Here is a 17172-nt window from a genome sequence, read left to right as displayed (position 1 = left end):
GCGCTCCCAGCAGCTCATTCACCAGTGGTTTTCAACCGGGACGCTCGGATCTTGGCACCGTCCAGGTTGAAAACTGTTCATCCCCCTGACATGGATTACGGCGTGGGACAGGTATGGTATGTTGTTGTTTTTTTATATTACTTTTATTACAGGAGATCGAGGTCTTTGGTGGAATTAGGCAAGGTCGTAAGTAGATTATTAACGGAGTCTGTGTCCTTCTTTGAATTAAAGGACTTTTTTCTGTGTGTCTGTGTTTTCTTACAATGTGACTATAGGGATAGTAATGGGGGTGTCTTAATGACCTCTCTCCATTACTAACCTCAGGGCTTGATGTCACCAGACAAAGGTGACATCAACCCCCCCAATTATTACCCCACTTGCCCCCACTACAGGGCGAGTGGGAAGAGCAAGGATAAGTGCAGGAATTGGCGCATCTTAGAGATACGCCTTTTCTGGGGCAGCTGAGAGCTCAAGTTTTTAACCGGGAGGGCAGTATCCATGGCCCATTCCTAGGCTATTAATTTCAGCCCACAGCTGTCTGCATAGCCTTTGCTGGTTATTATTTATAGGAGGGACCCCTATTTTGATAGCCAGAAAAGGCTAAGTATACAGCTGTGAGCTGATATTAATAGCCTGGAACGCTCCATGGGTAATACCCCCTTCCCAGGCTATAAACATCTGCCCCCAGTCGTCGGCTTTCCCTCTGCTGGTTACGAAAATTGCGTGGGAGCCTACGTCATTTTTTTCCAAAAAATAATCTTTTATTAATACATGTACAGTAATTTGCACACCTACTGTACTAATTCCATTTGTCACTGACATCTACTGTATATACAGGACAACTGGTTGCAATTGAAGGAAACATGAATGCAGCCAAGTACAGAGATATCCTGGATGAAAACCACTTCCAGAGTGCTCTGGACCTCAGACTTGACCGAAGGTTCACCTTCCAACAAGACAATGACCCTAAGCACACAGCTAAAATAACAAAGGAGTGGCTTCAGAACAACTCTGTGACCATTGTTGACTGGCCCAGCCAGAGCCCTGACCTAAGCCCAATTGCGCATCTCTGGAGAGACCTGAAAATGGCTGTCCACCATCGTTCACCATCCAACCTGACGGAACTGGAGAGGATCTGCAAGGAAGAATGGCAGCGGATCCCCAAATCCAGGTGTGAAAAACTTGTTGCATCATTCCCAAGAAGACTCATAGCTGTACTAGCTCAAAAGGGTGCTTCTACTCAATACTGAGCAAACAGTCTGAATACTTATGACTAGTGTTGAGCTTTCCGATACCGCAAGTATCGGGTATCGGCCGATATTAGCTGTATCGGAATTCCGATACTGACTTCCGATACTTTTTTCATATCGGATACCGGAATCGGAAGTTCCATAATGCTATCAGCCCGCTCGCTTTGATTCAGCCAATGGGAATCCTCAGAAGTGTGGGCACATCCTGTTAGGCATGTAGGCATGTTAACTATTGGCATGGCTGTGAATGGCTGCTGAAATGATGTCATGATGCACTATAAAAGCCACTGCCGCCGCCATTTCTGGTCACTCTGCTGTGAATTCAGTTAGGGACAGGCTGCTGTTGAAGACTGTGAGGGACAGTTAGAAATAGCGATTCTAAAAACAATATTGTGCTTTACCCAGGCTACATAAACCACTATAGCTTTCTTTTGCCTAGCAGCAGTGTTCACAGCTGTCTGCAAGGGCTGTGTGAGTGCAGCTCACGCTGTGGAGTGGGTCCTGCAGCCACGTCTGGTTGTAGGCCGCCCAGCGTGCCTCAGTGCTGCCTCATACATATTTTTCTTTTTGAGCTGCTTATTTTTCAAAAATTATATCTAGTGTGCTTCCATCCGTATCCATATACGTTGGTTGCAAACACTAGTAGTAGACAGCGGAGCCTTTCTGCAGCCTTTCAGTGCTAGTGCCCACTTAGCTGCACTGTTCACGGCTGTCTGAGAGGTCTCTGACTGTGTGAGTGCAGCTCACGCTGAGTAGTGTGTCCTGCAGCTACGTCTGGTTGTAGGCCGCTCAGCGTGTCACTGCCTCACACATTTTTCTTTTATTGCAGCTCATTTTTTCTCCTATTAGTGTGCATCCATCCGTATCCATATACGGTGGTTGCAAACATAAAGGAGTACACAGCGGAGCCTTTCTCCAGCCTTTCAGTGCTAGTGCCCACTTAGCTGCACTGTTCACGGCTGTCTGAGAGGTCTCTGACTGTGTGTGAATGCAGCTCACGCTGAGTAGTGTGTCCTGCAGCTACATCTGGTTGTAGGCCGCTCAGCGTGCGTCACTGCCTCACACATTTTTCTTTAATTGCAGCTCATTTTTCTTCTCCTATTAGTGTGCATCCATCCCTATCCATCTACATTGGTTGGTTGCAAACACTATATAGGAGTAGATAGAGGAGCCTTTTTTCTGGCTTGTGCCCTTCAGCTGCAGCCAGATTAGTATTACCCAATTTTTTTGGAGCCTCATCTTTTGCATTGTAGGTTACCTGCCTGCATTGTAATAGCTCCAGAAAGTTGGTGATACTCTGACTTTCAAATCTTTGGTCACATCCTTTTAGTTTTTCTTCCCCAAAAAAAAACAACAAAGTTCACCAAACACTACATTTGAAAGTTGTGTAGGCCACATTAGCTCCCATTAAAGTGTAGTCGACACACACACTCCATAAAATTAGTGTTTCTTATACCTGTAACCAGCTGTTCAGGAATAAGCACACTAAGGTCCCCCTTTGTACTTTTCTGCCTATCTTTCTCAGTCTAGCAAGATGAAGAAGGCAGGGAGTAAGGCACGTGGCCGTGAAGTTTCAGCAGGGAGAGGACGTGGGGATTCTGCAGGGAGAGGACGTGGGTATTCTGCAGGGAGAGGACGTGGGGATTCTGTGCCTGCTGTTGGCACCAGTGAGTCAGCATCCCCCAGTTTTAGCAGGCAACAGTCCTTTATGCGCAGCCTTGTAGGACTTCACTGTACCCCACTGCTGCGGGAGGAACAAATTGAAGCCGTTGTCGGATGGATGGCAGCTAACGCATCGACTTCAATTACTTCCACATCCTCTCAGGGCCAGAGCACCGAAGAGCAACCATCTGTCTCTTCACCACCTGCCAAAGTGCCCAGGCAGTCAGAGAGCCCTGGACAGGAGCCATCACAGTCTCTACTTCTGTTCTCGGAATCTGTTGGTTTGGAAAGAGGGGGCCAGCCAAGCAGCATTCCAGAATGTGAAAAAGAGGGGGTATGCAGTGATGCGCAACTTCTTTGTCCCTCTGAATCTGAAGAGGCGGGTGGGCCAGTGCCTATGGTCAGCACACCTCAGTACGCATCAGATGATGACGAGACTCAGTTACCACTTTCTGGTGCGTACGGTGCTGGCAAGACAACCCAGGAGAAGCAGGTGTTTGAAGAGGGGAGTGTAGATGATGAGGTCCTTGACCCATCATGGCGTGAGGAACAGGAAGGTGGTGGGAGCAGCTCTGAGGAAGAGATTCCCCGAATGGCCAAAACCGGAGGGAGAGGGAGGGGGCAGACTTGGTTGCCTGTAGCCTCCACTTCGGCACCCGTTTGGAGCATTCCACTTTCAAAAGGCAAAAAGGGCACTCCCAAGACTTGCAGTGCGTGGTCCTTTTTTGACACAGTTGCAGATGACATTTGCTTTGTCAAATGCAAGCTGTGTCATCAGAGAGTCAAAAGAGGGAAAAATGTCAGCAACCTCAATACCACTAATATGTGGAAACATGTGCGGACCAAGCACGAGCTGGAGTTACACAGACACACTGAAGACGTAGGCCAACGTACAGCACCACCTACCACCTCTTTAGCTCGTGTTGGGGCCTCTTCCTCCAGCTCACACACAGCTGGTTCGGCTTCCTCACAGGAACGCCAAGGAAGAACCTCTGGGACTGTTGTCCGGAGACCCTGTGACATTCCACCCACAGCACCACGTTCCAAGTCATCCTCACACTCCCAGGCCACTCGGCAGCCATCGGTAGCACAGGCATGGGAGAAAAGGCGGCCATACTCGGCAAACCATCCCCGAGCACAGGCTCTGAATGCTGGCATTGCCAAACTACTGTCCCTTGAAATGCTGTCATTCAGGCTGGTGGAGACTGACACCTTGCGGGACTTCATGGCATTGGCAGTCCCACAATACACCGTGCCCAGCCGCTTTTATTTCAGCAGGCGAGCCGTCCCTGCAGAAACATGTGGAGGCAAACATAAAACATGCGCTACTAAACGCCGTCAGTAGCAAGGTCCACCTGACCACTGATGCATGGACCAGTAACCATGGACAGGGACGAAACCTTTCCCTCACTGCCCATTGGGTCAATGTTGTGGAGCCGGGTACAGATCGGGAGAGTGCGCTCTACGTGTTCTGCCAACTCCACAGATTGCAGGAATCCAGTCTGTACATATTGACTCCTCCTCCTACTCAAGTTCCTCTGAAACAGCGCAGCAGGAGCCTGTTACGACCGATATGAGCACAGCCGTGGCCAAACGTCAACAGGCCGTACTGAAATTAATTTCATTGGGGAATCGAAGCCACACAGCGCAGGAACTCTGGAATGCCATCAAGCAGGAGAGCGACGTGTGGTTTGTGCCAGCGAATCTCCAGCCGGGCTTGGTAGTGTGTGACAATGGCCGAAATCTGGTGGCAGCTCTTGGCCTAGGCAACCTCACTCACATCCCATGTCTGGCACATGTGCTCAACTTGGTCATGCAGAGCATTCTGAGGGACTATCCGGATCTTGATGCACTGCTGCACAAGGTCCGCATAGAGTGCGCTCACTTGCGTCGTTCCAGCACGGCAAGATCGTGCCTTGCTGCTCTGCAGCGCCGATTACGCCTTCCGGAACATCGCATCATATGTGACCTACCCACCAGGTGAAATTCAACGTTACATATGTTGGAGCGGTTGTGTGAGCAGCAGGCAGTAGTCATGGAGTACCAGCTGCATCAGGCGCAAACAAGTCGCAATGTGCGCCGGTCACACTTCAGCACCACTGTGTGGGCCTCTATGAAGGACATCTGCTTCGTTTTGCGTGCCTTCGATGATTCCACGCGGATGGCGAGTGCAGATGATGCACTAGTCAGCATGACTGTCCCCCTTATCTGCATGCTTCAAAAAACACTGCAAGCACTAAGGGATGAGGTTTTGGAAGAGGTGGAGGATGAGGAGTCCCAAATGCCATCTGCTTCTGGACAGTCTGCGCTACATGCTTCCTCACAAAGGCCTAGGCAGGGGACACTTTGTGAGGAGGATGAGGAGTCGTTGATGGAGGAGGAAGACATCTCTCCACTGGAGGGAGGTACACAAAGCTGTAGTCAGTATGTACAGCAAGGGTGGGGTGATGCAGAGCAGGCAGAGATCACGCCTCAAGCAGGGGACAGCGGTTCTTTGGCAGTTGGGAGTCTGCAGCACATGGTTGACTTCATGCTGCAGTGCCTGAGAAACGACCGCCGCATCGCCCACATTCTCTACACGGCTGATTATTGGGTGTACACCCTCCTAGATCCTCGCTACCGGGACAACTTGCAATCCCTCATACCAACATTGAACCGGGAGCGTAAACTGCGGGAGTACCAAGACACACTGGTGCAGTCCATCATGTTTTCCAGTCCACCCGACAGCAGTGGTGCTAGTACTTTACAAAGCACCTCTGTGCGTCGACCCAGTGGAGGAAACTCGGCACAAAGAGGGAGCAGAGGCAGCGCCTCAGCACAATGCAAGACCACTATGGCCCAAATGTGGCAAAGTTTTGTGTGTCCGCCACAATTGTCTACACCATCACTGATGGCTCCAGTCAGCAGGAGGCAACGTTTCCGTCAGATGGTGACACACTACATGTCTTGCCCTGTGAGTGTACTCCCAGATGGCTCTTCCCCCTTCAAGTTTTGGGTCTCTAAGCTGGATACATGGCCAGAGCTTAGCCAGTATGCATTGGAGGTGCTGGCTTGCCCTGCTGCCAGTGTGTTATCGGAACGCGTCTTTAGTGCCGCAGGTGGTGTACTAACAGACCGTCGCACGTGACTTTCTTCCGATAACGTCGACCGGCTTACTTTTCTGAAAATGAACAAGGCCTGGATCTCCCCAGAATTTGCCAGTCCTCTTCCCGACTAAATAATTGGTTGGCAACTATATCCAGGTCTCCTGTTGTGTTCATGTTTCTACCACCTGAACGATAATCCCTGGGCTTCAACACAGCCAGTTGTCGCTCAGATGTGTCGTCTGCACAGAGAAAAACACTAGCTCCTGTGTTAGTGGGGTTCAGTAACGCCAGCTGCTCCCCTGCTGTGTGGACGGCAAAGTCTCCTGCTCCATCCACATTCAAACTACTACTGATTTTTAACCCTGCTCCACTTAGGCCTCTGGCTCCACTGTCTCTAGTATTTCCCCTGGCCTCCAACCCCGCCAGTGACAGCTCTTAAGTGGCGTCTGCATAATCCACACTTGATCCAGTGTTACTTGGCCTCAGTCACGTCAGTTGAACCCCTGATGTGTGTCCGGCAAGGTCTCCTGCTCTGTCCACATTCCCATTACTAGTAGTGTGAATGAGGACAGAGCAGGAGACCTTGCCGGACACACATCAGGGGATCAACTTACGGGACTGAGCCCAAGTAACACAAGAACAAGTGTGGATTGTGCTGACGCCACTTCAGAGCTGTCACTGGCGGGGTTGGAGGCCAGGGGAAATACTAGAGACAGTGGAGCCGGAGGCCATAGTGGAGCACGGTTACAATCAGTTGTAGTCTACTACCTCTATAAAACGTGCTGCAAGTTGGCCTCAGCCAGCTCCATGCCTCATCCTGGGCTCCAACAACGTCAGTTGGTGTTCAGAAGTGCCGTCTTCGCAGAGAAACACACACTAGCTCCTGTGTCAGTGGGGTTCAGTAATGCCAGCTGTTCCCCTACTGTGTAGATGGCAAAGTCTCCTGCTGCCTCCACATGCCAACCCTGTCAGGCCTCAGCATGCTCCATGCCTCATCCTGGGCTCCAACAACGCCAGTTGGTGTTCAGAAGTGCCGTCTTCACAGAGAAACACACACTAGCTCCTTTGTTAGTGGGGTTCAGTAATGCCAGCTGTTCCCCTGCTGTGCGGATGGCAAAATCTCCTGCTGCCTCCAACATCACACTACATGTTATTTTCCACTTGCTCCAAGTAGGCCTCAGCGTGCTCGGAGCATTGATCCTGGGCTTCAACACAGCCAGTTGTTGCTTGGAAGTGCCATCCGCACAAATAGAATCACTCGCTCCTGTGCTAGTGGGGTTCAGTAACGCCAGCTGTTCCCCTGCTGTGCGGATGGCAAAGTCTACAGCTGCCTCCAACATCACACTACTACTGACTTTTAACTGTGGTCCAGTTAGGCCTCTGGCTGTACTGTCTCTAGTATTTCCCCTGGCCTCCAACCCCGCCAGTCGCTGCTCTGATGTGCCGTCTGCACAATCCACACTTGTTTCTGTGTTACTGGGGCTCAGTCACGTCTGTTGATCCCCTGATGTGTGTCCGGCAATGTCTCCTGCTCTGTCCCCATTCCCATTAATAGTTGTGCAACCAAACTGCAGCAGGTCGGCGCACCGTCAAACGCATACTGCGCACGGCCTGCGCCCCCAGTGATAAAGATAGGGGACGCAGGGCGCATGCAGCGTCATGCGCCGGTGGGCGGAGCTACTGGCGGAGGCGCGGCAGGGGCGGGGCTTAGCGGCAGCCGTGCGCAGGCCGTCGCTGCGCTCATAAACGCTAGTGTGAAACTAGCCTAAAAAAGAAGGTGAACAGCATGGAAGTAGTGAAACATACATACCTGACAAAAAATTAAAGACTTTAACATAGTCAATATCTTTGTAACTACGAACGTCTTTAAAAAAAAAAAATCCTGCTATTCCATTTGATTGGGCTAAAGCTCTATGGCTTTAATGTCTCCTACACCTCCCACAATACATTCTACATTATTATTAGTTGTTTTTCTCCATGTAGAATTAACCGACAGGGAAAGAAAGGTTTTTTTTTAATTCCGATATTTCTGTTCCATTGACTTGAATGGGACTTCCGGGATCGGAATCGTCGATACCCGATACTTTTTTTAGATCGGCCGATCCATTCCGATATGATATTTTTCAGTATCGGGTGGTATCGCTCAACACTACTTATGACCATGTGATATTTTGTTTTTTCTTTTTTAATAAATTCGCAAAAATTTCTACATTTCTGTTTTTTTTCAGTCAGATGCGGTGCAGAGTGTACATTAATGAGAAAAAATGAACTTTTTTGAATTTACCAAATGGCTGCAATGAAACAAAGAGTGAAAAATTTAAAGTGGTCTGAATATTTTCTGACACAGAGAATTGCTGTATGTAAAAGCTCATGTTAAAATCACACTGCAGTCAGATAGTAATTGCACTGCATTCGGATGTATTACACTCTTGCGACTCTCAGACCGATTTTTCATACAGTAAGTGTGACCCCGGCCTTAGTCTTAGTCTACTCCTCCAATATCAGAATCCCAGAAAAAAAAAACCTTCAAATAACTAATCCACATTTGTTTTCTTTTTACAATATTGAAAGAAAAGACTTAGGAAAAATTTTAGAGCAAATGTGGAATAATTAGATGGATAAATGTCATTGTTTTAGTGATGTTAACGTAAGCCTAGACTGCAGTAACCAGGGTGGTGGACACGTCAAGGTTAGAAGGTTAACATGTTAGTTTAAAGCCGAGCAGAGTTGCCAAAAGTCACAGAGTCACCTGTGGACAAGATGAACATTTTTGGCTACTGGGATGAGTAGACTATAAATGTGTTTGAACAGAAATGATCAGGAGAACCAGGACTTGTGGAAACTCTACTGAGACAGTAAAGGGTTAGAAAACCGATATCGGGGCAGGACGTGCAGTTTGGAAGGGTCCGAGTGGTGGTCTCTCACGGTACCTATTGTCCCCCGCGCAGCAGCTGCAGAGAGTTTTGCCTTTACTGAAAATCAGGGGAAAGTAAAAAAAATTAGTCTCCTTTACATGCAAAGCTATGGAACAAAGACAAGAGTCTGGAGAATTCTCAAAGACATCTCTGGGACCATGAAAAATAGTGCGTTAGGCACGAATAATGGGTAAAATTCACTCATCCATAAAGGAAGTTCCACTTTTACACAATGTTGCATTAATAATTTAAAACATCATGTAATAATCTAGGGTTTAATTATGTCTTATACTCTAGTTACATCCAGATCTGCATTCAAAATTCTGCTGACTGCCACTTGGAATCTGTAGGACACATACATATTCAGGAGGACAATCAAGAAGGCGATAACCTAACCCAAACCTGTAAACTGGTATGCGTACAACCCGTATCCTCCTGAGGAAGCAGGGGAAGAAGTTTGCTCCATGGGTTTGCCATTGAAGTAGTGTACAGGTTTGATATGATCTTAGAGATGAGGTGGGGGGTTCTGAAAACCATTGTGCATAGCAATGTATACTTGACAGTACAATGCACCAGAACCTGTGCAGATGCTGAACCAGCAGTGGAGCAGAATTCTGAATGTAGCGTTATAGGATAAGACACTACCAGGATCAGTAGGAGTGAAGCACAATGTGTTTGCTGTCAAATAGAGATCTACCTGTGAAATGTTGTTTAAAATAGAAAGTTACTTCAAACATACACATACAGGGGCAAAAAAGTGGGGGACAAAGAGATTCAACAGAGACTGAACTTCAATTCATATACAATTGGAAATCTAATCTGAAATATCAAGAGCGGCGCCCCCTACTGGTCAGGGTATACTCATGCAGTATATACAATTTCAGTTCCCTATGGCAAAGCTTTGGTGTCCGGCGATTCCTCACATTAAAGAGACTCTGTCTCCCCCGAGACGTATATAATAATAATAATAATATGGGCATACAGTTGATAGAAATGTTACACTAGTCCTACCTGTATGCCTCATATGAATGGTCTTGTTGTGGAGAAATGTTATATTCTTTCTGTATGCTATTGATTTCTTCCAGCCTCCGGTGCATGCAGTGCCATTATAATACTACCCCCCTCCCATGCATGTCAGTTGCGGTGCCGGAATCCCGCGCCTGCGCCCCACACTCCCTCAAAAAAACATCTCTCTTCTTCCCTTCTGTGGGCACTGCAATCAGGGATCTTCTGTGCAGGTGGGTTACTGTGACCTCCAGCGTGCGTTCCGATAAGGTGCTCTCCCCACTTCCTCCCTACATAGCCATCACTCGGAACCATGTGTACATGGCGATGACTATGAAGGGAGTATTGGACTAGAAGATATTGTAAAGGAGTAACAAGTCAAACATTATAATTTATAACAGGAAAGTAACTTAAAAGTAGTCAGGTCAGTATCTTCCATCTTCTTCTGCAGTATTCAGATTACTGAGCATTCAGCTCCTGCCTAATGTCTGACACTGTCCTTGCACAGTAATATTTGTTTTAGCATAAGGAGTAGGCAGGTCACTTTCTCCCCTAAGATCAACACATTCATATTCTGTTTCAGTATTTAAATTAACTACTGAGAGCTCTTTTTATGCAAATAGTCTAACACTGTCCCCGCCAAATACAGCTATATTCCTTCTGGCATAATGATAGGTCACTTTCTCCTGCAAGATCAACACATTAGTTTTCGACTTCTGTATTCAGATTTAATGCTGAGAGTTCTTCTTGTAACAATTATCAAACACTGTCCCCCGCCAAATACAGCTATATTCCTTCTAGCATAAGTAGTGGCCACTTCACTTTCTCCTTAAAGATCAACATGCTCATCTTTACCTGCTGTATTCTGATTAACTACTGAGAATTCTGCTCCTGCCAACCGTATAACACTGCCCCTGTTATATACAGCTATGTTCTTATTAGCATAAGGGGTAGACAGGTCACTTTCTCCTGCAAGAACAACACACTCATCTTCGCTGCTGTATTCAGATTAACTACCAAGAGTTCTGCTCTTGCCAACTGTATAACACTATCCATGCTACATACAGCTAAGTTCTTAGTAGCAGGGGAAGAATACGGGTTAATGCCTCTATAAGGTTGGCACAAGCCTCTCCTAAAATACTGGAAACACTGTATCCTGATCATGGCAATGCTCCATCACGTTTAGCACTGTCCTGGCAGATATAATCACATTAGTGCCTTATGTTAGTGCCTATGGAACAAACTGGCACTACCCCTATGAAATGTAGCCCTTTACCCACGGTCATCATCACCTGAGTGGACAGTGCCCCCACATGATCAGCAAACTCTTTCCCTTCCGCTACATTTATCCTGCAGACTGGGTCAATATTCATCTCAGGCCGTGAAGACTGCAATGTGAACATCTCAGCCATAAAATGGTCACCTAATATCACTTTCCTGGCAGAAAATTCCTAAGCTTTGGTTGAACACCTCACTGGACCGTGGCATTCGGCCATAATTAGATGCTTTACAAATGCTCACAGCCATCATTCTCCAATAAAATTATCAGGATATTTCGGTATTATGGGGGCGGACATACCGCCTGATGGAAGGCTGGCTCCATGTCTGGAAACTTCAATACCTATGTCTCCCAGCTTCAGGAGACATAATAATTATGGCCAGCAGGTGGCAGCATCACAAAGTGATACGGTATGGCCACATCCAAAATATGATTATTATATGGCCGTACAAGAAAAAACAAAAAATACATAACTTCTAGGATGTCTGTAAAAGTGTTGTGATCCCGTCTTGGGGTATATGTAAGGACTAGCCGCACGATGACTTGATTAAATGGGTATACAACACAGCTGCAGTGTAAAGCATGGGGGGGGGGGTTTGACAGAGCAGCAGGTAGGTTTTGGGCAACCTCAGACTCAGATAATACAGTTAATTATAGCTGAAATCTAACTGAGCTAGTAGAGAGAGTAGAAGAAGGCAAGCAATAGAGCTTTAGCGTGCGAGGCTGGCACCACCACAGGTTACTGGAGTAGCAACGCAGTATTACATTGAAGGACCCCTGTGACAAATATCCAGCAACAGTAAAAGATTAGAAATAAAAAAAAAAATTAAAATAAATTCCATGACCTGAAAAATAAAACCTCAGCCCCAAAGAGACCTAGGAAATATAAACATGGGCAGTACTGCCATCATGTGGCCAGTCTGGTGAACTACATAAACATAATATAACACACAAATCAAGTTTTGGGATACCTGTGCACCCACAGGTATAAGGTTTTGCTATAACATAAAATTCAAAACGTCCTTCTGCAATATAACCACAAGTGGAAGCGACAGTATAGAGCGACAGAAGCATACACCAGGGATGTCGGCCAGTCTCGACTACACAGAGCCAAATAACACCTCTTTATAGCCAAGTTAAATGCTAAGTGGGGACAGAGGAAAGGAAGAGACATGATGAAAAAAGGAAAGGAAGAGAATTGAGCATAAAGGAAAAAGGGGAGAAAGGAAGGATGGATGAAGGAAGGAAGGAAGAATGAAGGAAGGATGAAGAAAGGAAGGATGAAGAAAGGAAGGATGAAGGAAAGATGACGGAACAAAGAATGAAGGATGAAGATAAGAAGGATGAAGGAAAGATGATGGAAGGAAGAAGGAAGGAAGGATGAAAAAAGGAAGGAAGAAGGATGGAAAGATGAAGGAAGGATGAAGGAAAGATGACGGAAGGAAGAATGAAGGAAGGATGAAAAAAGGAAGGAAGAAGAAAGGAAGGATGAAGGAAGGAAGAACAAAGAAAGAATGACGAAAAGAAAGGAAGAAGGATGGAAAGATGAAGGAAGGATGAAGGAAAGATGACGGAAGGAAGAATGAAGGAAGGATGAAAAAAGGAAGGAAGAAAGGAAGGATGAAGGAAGGAAGAACAAAGAAAGAATGACGAAAAGAAAGGAAGAAGGATGGAAAGATGAAGGAAGGATGAAGGAAAGATGACGGAAGGAAGAATGAAGGAAGGATGAAAAAAGGAAGGATGAAGGAAGGAAGAACGAATAAAGAATGATGAAAGGAAGGAAGAAGGATGGAAAGATGAAGGAAGGATGAAGGAAAGATGAAAAAAGGAAGGATGAAGGAAGGAAGAACGAATAAAGAATGATGAAAGGAAGGAAGAAGGATGGAAAGATGAAGGAAGGATGAAGGAAGGAAGAACAAAGAAAGAATGACAAAAGGAAGGAAGAAGGATGGAAAGATGAAGGAAGGATGAAGGAAAGATGACGGATGGAAAAATGTAGGAAAGAAAGATGAAGGATTGGTTGACCAAGGAAGGATAAAGGAAGTAAGGAAGAATAGAGGAAGGATGAAGGATGGAAGAATGAAGGAAGGTAGAATGAAGGATGGAAGTAAGCATGAAGGATGGAAGGGTGAAAAAAGGAAGGAAGTATGAAAAAAAAAAGGATGAAGTAAGGGAGGAAGGAAGCATGGAAGGATGGAGGAAGGAAGGAAGGAAGGCGGGAATAGGGGTATTAGAGGTAGGAAGATCATAACAGATAATGGAAGAAAAAAAGAGGAGAGAAGGGAGAAAAATAAGACCAAAAGTAAAAAAAAAAGGGAAAAGAAAGAGGAGACATAAATGAAAAGGAGCAGAAAAGGAGGTGGGAGATGGATAAAGAGAGTGGAGAAGAAGAAGAAAGGAAGGAAGGAAAAAAATATATAAAAAAAGAGAAAATAGAGTGAGACAAAAGATAGAATAAAATGAGAGAAAATAAGGAGGGAGGAGAAAGAAAGAGACTGTAGAGGAATAGTTGGAAAAAAGTAAATAGGGACCGAAAAGTCAGGAGAAGAGAGGTGAGAGAAAGAGGAGGCACGGCCGGTTACACTGTGTTTTTGCTGCTTCACCATGGAAGACACCAACTACAGAAAGACATCAAAGCCTCTTCTCTGACTCATGGAGCCACCCAGAGGCTGAGCAAAGTATTACACACCACAAATTAAAGTGTTCTACCTGAAACATTTCTGCTGCCAACTAACTGCATGTGTAGCATGTAAGGACCGTGGTGTCCATGCAGGGTGACCAGCCGGTGTTAGTATAGATATAACTTTAGAGTGATAAATCTTCAGTATGGAGTGATCACGGGAAGCGTTACCTCTGCACCTCACACTTACAGAGCAGGCAGAATAAAAGCAGATGTCACCTATTAATTCCCTACTAAACAAGGTTGCTAGAGTGGCCGCCATTCTTTGCAATAATATATTACTTTAGGACGTATACAGGGTCTTTTTGAATAGTAGAGGTCTACTCACTAAGTCAAGAAGTGGTGGCATCAGCAATCCATCTTGTGATATCATCGGCACTCTGTCAACTAGTTAGGAATACAAAATGACTCCCGGGCATCAGGACAATCTCAAAAGCAGTGGGGGATAAAGCTTTCACTAAATCTATAGACATAAGCCCCAAAGCATGAGGTGAGATATCTATAAACCAAGGAGGCCTGCTATAGTTCTAGAGTGTGGGAGCAGAAGTAGTAAGTGTACACCGTAGGCAACACTCACTCCGAATATCGCCATTCTTTCAACGGTTCTCAGCGAGGTGCTCACGGGGGCAGTGAGGCCACGTATGGTGGGATGGGACCAAAGAAGCCATGAGGGAGGTGGTGTAGCCACAGAAGTGGATGGATGGGCATCAGTAAGGGTTACCATGAATGAGGGGGAACACAGTATGGCAACATGACACGTCTGGGTACCAACCTGGGTGGCGGCTCAGCCTGCTGCTCTTTCCTTAAAACAAGAAGCAATATTATGTTAGCCGTAATGCAATGATAAAATGGCGCATTCTCTGTTAATTCTCAGCTATTATCTGCCTGGGACACAAGCAAGAAAGCATGCGAGGGATGTGGCAGCAGGAGGAGGGGAAAGGAATGAGGAGAAAGTAAAAAAATGTCTAATCTAACGGAAATAACTGTAACTTTTTAATAAAAATAATGACGATGAAACCGATATGCAGAAAGTGCAAAACTTTTGCCATTTCATAAAAAACAAAACAGAACTAGATTTTTTAAAATTGTTTTCTTTATGTTATTGATCACTGTAATATTCTGTAGTGTTGACTGTGTCAGTAGGGGGCGCTGTGCCATTTCCACAAAAATGTTGAAAAAAAAAAAAAAAAGGTCAGTATAATTCAGATGGATGTTTGGAGCCACTTTTTAGAAAATGTAAAAATGGCTGCAATGGTGATTGCTTCATCTCTTTTTGAAATATGTGAATGTATGCATGTATGTATATTGTATATAATATATATATATTTATATACCGTTTGTATATATATATATATATATATATATATATATATACATACAGTATATATATATATATATATATATATACATACATACATACAGGTGCTTCTCACAAATTTAGAATATCATCAAAGAGTTAATTTATTTCAGTTCTTCAATACAAGAAGTGAAACTCATAAATTATATAGAGTTATTACAAACAGAGTGATCTATTTCAAGTGTTTCTGTTAATGTTAATGATCATAGCTTACAGCCAATGAAAACCCAAAAGTCATTATCTCAGTAAATCAGAAGAATTAAAAAAAACACCTGCAAAGGCTTCCGTTTAAAAAGGTCCCTTAGTCTGTTTCAGTAGGCTCCACAATCATGGGGAAGACTGCTCACTTGACAGATGTCCAGAAGGCAGTCATTGACACACTCCACAAGGAGGGTAAGACACAAAAGGTTATTGCTAAAGAAACTGGCTGTTCACAGAGTGCTGTATCCAAGCATATTAATGGAAAGTTGAGTGGAAGGAAAAAGTGTGGTAGAAAAAGGTGCACAAGAAACCGGGATAACCGCAGCCTTGAAAGGATTGTTGAGAAAAGGCCATTCAAATATTTGGGGGAGATTCACAAGGAGTGGACTGCTGCAGGAGTCATTGCTTCAAGAGCCACCAACACACACAGATGTATCCAGTACACGGGCTACAAGTGTCATATTTCTTGTATCAAGCCACTCATGACCAATAGACAATGCCAGAAGCATCTTACCTGGGCCAAGGAGAAAAAGAACTGGACTGTTGCTCAGTGGTCCAAGGTGTTGTTTTCAGATGAAAGTAAATTTTGCATTTCATTTGGAAATCAAGGTCCCAGAGTCTGGAGGAAGAGTGGAGAGGCCACAATCCAAGCTGCTGGAGGTCTAGTGTGAAGTTTCCACAATCAGTGATGGTTTAGGGAGCCATGTCATCTGTTGGTGTAGGTCCACTGTGTTTCATCAAGACCAAAGTCAGCGCAGTCGTGTACCAGGAAATTTTAGAGCGCTTCATGCTTCCCTCTGCTAACAAGTTTTTTGGAGATGGAAATTTCATTCCCTAGCAGGACTTGGCACTAGAGTTGAGCGAAACGGGTCGGTAAAATTCATAAGTCGCCGACTTTCGCTAAAGTCGGGTTTCGCCGATCGAAACCCGACCATAGCGTGAGGTCGGCCATGAGGTCGCCGACCCACGAGCCAAAGACGCGTTTCCCATAATGCTTCCAGCGCCTTTTCTCAGCCAATCATCAAGGACGCACACTGTGGGCAACGCGATGACATGGGCAGCGGCCACCACCATCTTAGAGAAGGGCATTCGTGTGATTGGCTTGCTTTGTGTGGCGTCACAGTGACTATAAAAGCCCTGACCGCCGACCGCCATTTTACTTCTGCCGATCTTAGCATAGGGAGAGGTTGCTGCCGCTGATTCTCAATAGGGAGAGCGTTATGCAACAAAGAAAAAAAAATCTGTGCTTCTTCTGATAGCGATTTCAACTGTACAGTAAGTGTGCAGTGACAGGGGAGGATTTTTGTGAGTTTAGCAGCGCTGGTGGTTATTAGGCTGCCTTATAAGGCTACCTGATAGCTGCATTGCTGTGTGCACACTGCTGTGTAGACTGCTTTTTTCAATGTAAAAAAACTTTTATTCTGATTTTCTACACGGTTACAAGCGTTCATTTTTTCACACACCGTATAGAGGAGTACACTCCTCACACACTACCGTGTACCGGCTGGTATCACGGACACATACATGCTATCTGTGTGTGACTCCGTAAAAAAATAGACGGAGATTTAAAATATTCCATACATACACTATATACAGCTGTCCGCTTCTCAAACAGTATCGTATATATCTGCTGTTTGGATTACGGCCCAATATTTACAGAGACAGCGCGTGAGTCCATAAATACATATACGGACAATTCCATTTTTCCATACACCGTATAGAGCTGTCCGCTTCTCT

General features: G+C 45.5%; 1 protein-coding gene across 18 annotated transcripts in view; it reads right to left on the bottom strand.

Moving 5' to 3' along the window:
* KCNQ2 (potassium voltage-gated channel subfamily Q member 2) overlaps nt 1-17172 on the bottom strand; it is a 123951-nt gene that overhangs the window by 23266 nt on the left and 83513 nt on the right. For 9 of the 18 annotated variants that reach the window (XR_012233187.1, XM_073580882.1, XM_073580879.1 and 6 more), the window contains 2 exons: nt 14650-14679; nt 8929-8970 (listed from right to left, as the gene is read on the bottom strand). Coding sequence is in view for 15 of the 18 variants with exons in the window: in XM_073580882.1 (XP_073436983.1) it covers nt 8929-8970; nt 14650-14679 (72 nt within the window). In the remaining 3 variants the exon portion in view is untranslated. Of the gene's footprint in view, nt 1-8928; nt 8971-14649; nt 14680-17172 lie in introns of those variants that run through there. The other 9 variants (XM_073580887.1, XM_073580888.1, XM_073580884.1 and 6 more) reach the window with 1 other exon arrangement.

This window comes from Dendrobates tinctorius, unplaced genomic scaffold (assembly GCF_039654945.1).
Source record: "Dendrobates tinctorius isolate UK_male_01 unplaced genomic scaffold, ASM3965494v1 ptg000065l, whole genome shotgun sequence".
In the NCBI taxonomy this organism is placed as follows: domain Eukaryota; kingdom Metazoa; phylum Chordata; class Amphibia; order Anura; family Dendrobatidae; genus Dendrobates; species Dendrobates tinctorius.
This window is presented reverse-complemented; position numbering and strand designations above follow the sequence as displayed.